This window comes from Sprattus sprattus (genome assembly GCF_963457725.1).
Source record: "Sprattus sprattus genome assembly, chromosome: 12".
Classification (NCBI taxonomy): domain Eukaryota; kingdom Metazoa; phylum Chordata; class Actinopteri; order Clupeiformes; family Clupeidae; genus Sprattus; species Sprattus sprattus.
The window spans coordinates 9,248,353-9,255,852 of NC_137910.1; the positions used below are offsets into that span (position 1 = coordinate 9,248,353).

General features: G+C 46.0%; 2 protein-coding genes across 2 annotated transcripts in view; both read left to right on the forward strand.

The window, feature by feature from the left end:
- The window catches only part of sft2d1 (SFT2 domain containing 1), a 19,292-nt gene extending 16,008 nt beyond the window's left edge, over nt 1-3,284 (forward strand). Inside the window, exon 8 of the mRNA XM_080848496.1 lies at nt 2,666-3,284. Within this exon, the coding sequence (XP_080704622.1) occupies nt 2,666-2,705 (40 nt within the window). The 3' untranslated portion in view covers nt 2,706-3,284. The remainder of the gene's footprint in view (nt 1-2,665) is intronic.
- A 2,988-nt stretch (nt 3,285-6,272) lies between these two features.
- prr18 (proline rich 18) lies at nt 6,273-7,124 on the forward strand (the record flags this gene model as incomplete). The annotated part of the gene is made up of 1 exon (XM_080848304.1): nt 6,273-7,124. One exon carries the CDS (start codon nt 6,273-6,275, stop codon nt 7,122-7,124), a length of 852 nt encoding a protein of 283 aa, XP_080704430.1.
- Nucleotides 7,125-7,500: the final 376 nt, after the last annotated feature.

A 7,500-nucleotide genomic window follows, 5' to 3' on the forward strand; every position in this document is an offset into this window, starting at 1 on the left:
ATAATCAGTGCTAAATCCAATCTCCCTCTTTATCCTCAGATTAATATTTAGCTTCTCGTGTAGATGCCCAATCCGCACATGTGTGTTCGCACATCTGCAGGGTTCTGCAGTAGTTATGGCCTGTGTTTTAAAGGCACCTTATGGAACCAGATTTACAGCCTAATTGACATACCAAACCCACTAATTGCATCACAAATGGCAACGTGTTAGCTCATAAACACACACACACACACACACACACACACACACACACACACACACACACACACACACACACACACACACACTCTCTCATGTGGAGAGACTATAGGGTTCAGGGGGGTGGGGCTGAAGATGAGTGAGTAATCCATGAATGAAAACATGTTTTTATTTACTCGTGAACGGCACGCCTGTTGTCCTCCACCATATGGGCCCTAATCCCGGGGAAGACCCCAGCATCACCACCAGCGCCACCGCCAGCAGCCGCCGCGATAGCGCTTGTTTGTCTCCCATCCCCTCTCCTCTCCTCTCCCTTGTCCAGTGTGTGAGGGTATTTAGTTTTAATGCCATTATGGCACCAGGCCAGCAACGGTTTATGGGTTAAAAAAATGAGATATGTAAATAGCGCCTCTCGTAAGCGGATGCGTGTTTTGGCGCCGGCTTCATTCGGATTGGTTGGGATCATTTGTTTTTCTTTGTCTTTTTTTTTCCACTGTTGTTTTCGTGGTGGTTGGCAGTTTGTTCACAATGATGAGCAGGATGATGATGTTTTTTAAGGGGGAGTGATGGGAGTTATTTGTGTGGTTGTGTGTGAGTGTGTGTGTGTGTGTGTGTGTGTGGGGGGGGTGTAGGTAAACAACTGAATGCTGAGGGAACAGGTTTCCGGGGAGCAATGACCTGACGGAACAACCCAAACCATAACAGAAGAGTAAACAAAAACGCTTCACACCGCGGCCACATGCTGACCACTCCCTGCCCTGCCACACCCCACCCCACACACACACACACACACACACCCACTAATGGCTGATGCTGTCTCTACCCCACACTCACACACACACACACACACACACACACACACACACACACACACACACACACACACACTCATGGCTGATGCTCTCTCTACCTCAGAGGTGGCCAGAGGTCCTCTCCCCTTTTCTCTGCTCATGTAGGACCCCTCCCTTTCACCCAAACTCCTCATACACATGGGCCCCTAATGTGTCCTGACAGCCAGGGAGCCCCCCTGCCCCCCCTGCCCCCGCCAGAGGCGCTCTGGGGGCTGTCGGAGGCGGGCTGGTACGGCCGTATTGAGATCTGATGTTTCCTGATTGGGTTAATGCTCTCCTGGAGGCCCTTGTGTTCCAGTGAGATCTACTGGCCAGTCTTGGTCGTCTTTGTTCGGCTGGCGTGACGTTTTTAAACACACACACACACACACACACACACACCACACCTCTTTTCTCATTTGTGTTTTCATGGACAGTCTTCCCCTGTATCAGTAGACATCCCCTAGGTTTCCTGTGTCTTCAGAATTAGTTAGTTAGTGTGTTTTACCCTTCAGTGTAAAATCCATCAATCAAAATGTATATTGTGCATTGACACCATATTTATCTCCTTAGTCTGCACCTTTGGGTTAGTAGTCAGGGCGCCCATTGCACGGCTGTTTCATCAGCTAAACTCATAATGCGTCTTTTTATCATCATTTATTCATTTAGTGATTTTTTTTTAGTTCAGCACTTAGGCTCCAGTGTTTACCTAGAGAGCGCTGTGTAAGACCTAATGGATATTGTGTGTATCTGTGTGTGTGTGTGTGTGTGTGGGGGGGGGGGGGGGGTGTATGTGAGAGAGAGAGAGAAAGAGAGAGAGATGAATGAACAGCGTATCAGAAGGTATGGAGGGATGGAGTCACCCGTTTCCCCATCAGCCTCCTCCTTCTGCCCTCCTCCGCAAACCTGCCTCGTTCCTCCCCCTTTCCTTTTAACCTTGACTTGGTTAACACCTCCTCCTCTTCCCCTGAATTTGGAGGGAGCCAGTGAAAGTCTGCATAGCAACACATGGTGGAGTGACAGAGGCAGGCGCAAAAAGAGAGGGAGGATGAGAGAGAGTGAGAGAGAGAGAGTGAGAGTAGGCACAGGGGCGGGCAAGGAAAACGCTGTGACCTTGTTCTGCTGTTGCCGTAGCGACTGCCGAAGTTGCATCATCCTCGTGCTCCGTACCTGTGAGCGATGGAAGGTGGGGGGGAGGGGGGGGCGGGGGAGTGGTACCGAAAGGTCCAACCCTCTGAGCATGTGCTGCTTCCCGCCAAAACACAATTAAATATGCAGGAGGTCCGCCCGCTGCTGCCGCCACCACAACAAAGAAATCGCCAGAAGCATCAAAACAACAACAACAACCCTTATTTACCAGATTTCAAACCCAACACTGCTGCTCTAGTCTTCTCTGTAGTTTGACACACTTATGGATATAGATATATATAATATATATATACACATACACATACACACACACACACACACATACACATACACACACACACACACACACACACACACACACACACACAATAATGTGGTTGTCCTGTCCTGCTTTCTCCTGTTCTGGCTCAGTTTAATGAAACCAGCTCTCTCTCTCTCTTTTTTCTCTCTCTCTCTTTCTCTCTCTCATTTTTTTGTCTGTTTTGCAGAGATGCAGTCATGAAGTGCTTCACCACCTGTTTGGGTTAAAGAGGATCTCTACAACACTTTAACTAAAGACTGGTCCCAATATGCAAACACAGAGTAAATATGTAAAATATTGTTTTTTAATATAAAGAGTTTATCTTTTTTTCTGTTTTCAATATGCTTAAATCATCTTCTTATCAAGTGTGTTTCTTGATAACTACATTAATGCGAGGCTACACCATTGTGTAATACACAAAAACGTGTAATACTTAAAAATGTCTTTATTTTCATTCTGTGTTCTGTTATATGTGGTCTTTTGTGTGAGGATAAGTTTGAAGAGATGCTTTTTTCTGCTGAACTGTCAGATTTTATATTCTGTGTATGCTGAGCCGATGGAGAGTGCTTGGATTGCCTTTTCTAAACACGTGCAAGTCTGTGAACAGTGAGGTGCCTTATGTGTCTGTCCTGGTTCTGTTCATCTTTTCTGTTTTCTGCTCTTGTGATTCATGGCCGTGATGATCTTTGTACAGAGGAATGAATTTTTTCACACATGTGTGCGTTTTTCTGAGCTTCCATAAATAAACCAACAGCTGTTCCATTGAATGCAGCACTCCAAGCATTAAAGACGTTCTCTGAACCCCACACTGCAGCACGGCTCATCATTCACCTCTTATTGTCTTGAAGTCTTGCATTTGTTGTTGTTTTTGTTGTCCTACGCTGTTGAGGAGCAGCAACTCAAAAAATAAGGAGCGAATGCGCGTGGCACACTTTGTGGGGTCTAGGAATATTCCTTCAAGGGACATTTGGCCCCGCCTGAGGCATCCGTGTGACTCCGCTGCCATTCTGTCACTCAATGCCACGCCACATTAGACAGCACCCCCCAAACCCCCAAACCCCCAAACCCAGAACAAGAGCTTCCTCATCGCTCATGAAGGCACTCCTGTATTTACCAAACATGTGACAATGAGATCTGCACCCCCCCCTTTCTTTCTCCAAACCTTAATCATACTCCATATGTTGCCATGATCTGGCCTAATTTGCCCCCACGCGTTGGAGGGATCTAGACATGACCTAATAACCCAGTGCGCCTTTTCATGGTCTTGCTTGCCGTTTTGTTTTCGAATGGCTCCGGCACGCAATGGAAGCGATTCCATAGATGCAGTTGCCATGACGACGGTGGCCGCGGCTAGCAACCCTCCTCCACTGTGGCGGCTTTTTCACTGTACACAAACCTGTCACGTGATGCCCATAATGATGATGGAAAGAGGAGGGGGGGGGGGGGGGTCCTTCCACATCCTGTTCAGCTTTCAAGTGAGAAGTAAGCTAAGGCACTGTGTGTGTGTGTCTCTGTGTTTATCTGTGTGTGTGTTTGTGTGTGTGTGTCTGTGTCTGTCTGTGTGTGTGTGTCTCTGTGTCTGTGTGTGTGTGTCTCTGTGTCTGTGTGTGTGTGTGTGTGTGTGTGTGTGTGTGTGTGTGTGTCTGTCTCTGTGTGTGTGTGTCTGTCTGTGTCTGTCTGTGTGTGTGTGCGGGGAGATGCCCTGTGTCCATCTACACTCAAGCGCGCTAAATGCACTCATTAGGTAAAGTACACTCCAGACCATAATTATTCATGGAGTTTTGTGTTGGAATGTGTACATTTGCAGCAGTGTTCATCATAAGTACACCAGACGCCAGTAGCCTACTCCAAGTATCAATGTTTCAGTCTCCCAGTTAGACAGGTTTTATTTCAGGCACATGGTGTCAGGGAGCGGCCATCTCCCTCCTTTCATTCTCCCACCAAGGCCCATAAAAGAGAAATGTGGTGTGCAATTACTGGGGAATAAATCAGCGTCTCGGGGTGACTTCCAGTAAGTGAGGCAACCCCACTGCTTTGAGGTGGGGAAGCAATGCTGGAAGTTAAAGTTTATGTTTGTATAATGAGGGCGCAGCGTTATAAATTACTTCTCAGGCCGGCTATAGGGCTCGTACATCTCTGCACTCGCTTACAACAGAAGTCCTTTGAAGCAGACGGAACAGAAGTCCTAGCAAAGGCTTAGATAACAGTGACGTCTGAGCTTCTATAGTTTCTCTGTGCACAGGAGTGATAACAAGTCTGCCATAAATGACTTGTTGCTCTGTAATGTCCAGCACAGTAGTCATGTCCCTGGGTAGCAGAACAGACTGTACTGTCCCCCGTCTTCCCTGCCTTCATGCTAACAGCATCCCCCCTGATGTGATAGCTTTGACAAAGACCTGTAATTGGACAGAGATTTGGATCTTATAATCACATGGATGTCAAATTTAAGATGTTGAACCCCATGAAGTCAATGCAGTTGCTTTCAACCTTTTATTTTGTCATACTTTAAAAGAATATGTGTAGATGATTTTGATGTATCTTTTGTCACATGATAAATAAAGTGTCATTAAATAATTCCATATAAAATCAGATAAAACCTTCCTTAGATGTAGCCTGCTCAGGAGGAGCCTGCTGACTGAATGTGTTGTACATAAACACAACATTTGATAGACACTAATTTATGTTATTTGAATTATGTAATTGTACAGGTCCTTGTGACAAATTCTATTTCTGGTTTAAGTGATTGGCAACACCAGATTTTGAACCAGGTTTAGTTTGACATGAATAATTCCCTATGGCATCTCTCAGACATACAGTATCAGGTACTCAGAATGGATTAGAAAGCTGATACAAGTCTGAATATCAATACTTTCATGATCAAGCAAAAAATTAGCCAATACTTTGCATTGACCCACCTTCTATACAAATGCCCTTCCCAGCATGATTTGCTCTCCTAGACTACAATTATAGATTAGGAATTACTGACACATGAATTTCCAGTCTGCCCAATCTTTAATCTGCGACTGATGGGATAGATCGCTTCTGGCAATTACAATGAGTATATCGCCAAGCTGTTTTCAAAGTGCTGGGAAAAGCATATTGATTTGTGCTTAATTTCATTGAGGCTAAAACACAGCTCGCCCTGCTCAGGCCACTGACGACCGGCGACTGTGAAATTACGGATGGCTGAAAAAGCGCCCTGCAAATCAATATTGGTGAAGAGGGCCGTTTGTATGTCTAACGTTCCCTCTCTCAGTGCTACTTCAAGGTCACTTCTGCACAGTGTCTAGGCTGGGGTTTCAGGGACAGTCCAGTTTCAAACTGTACTATCAGAATGACATCATGGTACAAACAAAACCACAATTACCAGAAAGAAAATTAATTTTCAAACAATGTTTTGTTCTCTTGGTGGATGTGATTTTTATTCTAGGCCTACTGTGTAGATTTTGCCTTGCTACTATGATTGAATCTTTGCTACACTATTTCAACCCCATGTAGGATAAACCTCTGGTAAAATAGTGTATAAAGAATCATATACATCCATGGGCCACCTCATAGGGCGTCTAACGTTGTTTTCATACTCCACGTAGGCTTTGTCACTGTTGACTTCAACAACGTGCTTCATACCGACACATACTGTAGCCACGCCCTCCAAACTGAACAAAACACACAGACTACACCGCACTCGTCTCACACAGCATCAGGACGCAGACCGCTTACAATGACTGAACGACACAACCAAAGTCTGAGTCCTTTAAGATGATGCCAGTGGATACATTTCGCCCCTCATTTGAATGCCTTGGAGCTGTTTGACGTCCGGTGTTTTTCCAAAGCCATCTGTATTTTCACTGCTTGCTTTGACTTCTCTGAAAATGCCTTTTCCACCCATTCACCTCCATCAGCGGATTTCCTCCCCCGGGAGGGAACTCTTCAGGAAAAAGAATACAAACCTTGTGCCTAGTCAACCTTTGTTAGGAAATAAAACGAAGGATGAAAAAGACTCAGATCGAGATAAACTGTCCACGTCGTGGCAACTTGGCAGAAACCCGCAGCAACAGTTGAGTAGGGCTCCAGCTCCCAGATCGTCTGCTAACGGAGAGACCGAGAGCAAGAAGTCCGGTGTGGCTGTGCCCAGACCACTGGGTAACTCCTGCGATAGCGTCCCACGGTCTAGTTCCGGGGAGTCCGGCACCCGGAGGAGCCACAAGTACGCCTCTCGGAGTTCGCTCGGCAAGGAGGACGGGGGAGAGGAGATTCGATTCTCTCTGAGTCTTACGCCAGAGGCGATCCTGGTCATTCAAAAGCGCAATCTAGAGAAACAGATGATGGCCAAGCAGCAGAAATGCTGTGCGTCAGGGGACTTCAGGCACAGACGGGTTTTCCCTTCTAAGAGGACGCAGGGTGGCTCCAAAAGCACAGTGCCCGTCGCCAAACTAGAGACCCCTGGAGATGATATCAGAACGATTGTCAAGATATCTCTCCTGAACGACCAGTATAAATATGACGACGTCGAGTATGAGGAGGAGGACGGAGATGTGGATGAGACGGTTATGAGGAAATGTAAAGAATGGCTCAAAGGTGTAGAGAGTGCCGCTGCTTTTGGGAAAATAGACAGACTGTCATCCCTCCCCCATTTGAAAAGCTGACAACTGAGTATTTGTCCGAACTATGACCCAAGTCAGAACTGGAGACACTTTTAGTTTACTTAGGCTTAATAAATGTTTTATAAGGCATTAACGAAAAAACGTCACCAACTTAGCTGCCACAGTGGACTGGACTGTTAAGTGGTGTTTTGATTAAGCTCGTTTGTAACTGAAGACCTATGTCACACGACTGTTAAAACCTCTTGCACACTGCTGTCGTTATCATTTGGCTTTTTTGTGGAAATGTGAATTATTATAATGAATGGGGTGAGAATGAAGAATTACAAAAGTACAGCAGCTATCCTTCATCTTCTTGCCTAGAGACACTCTTCCTTTGTGCCAGAGAACAATAGCGTCCGGAACGGTGTCTGTGCGCCTT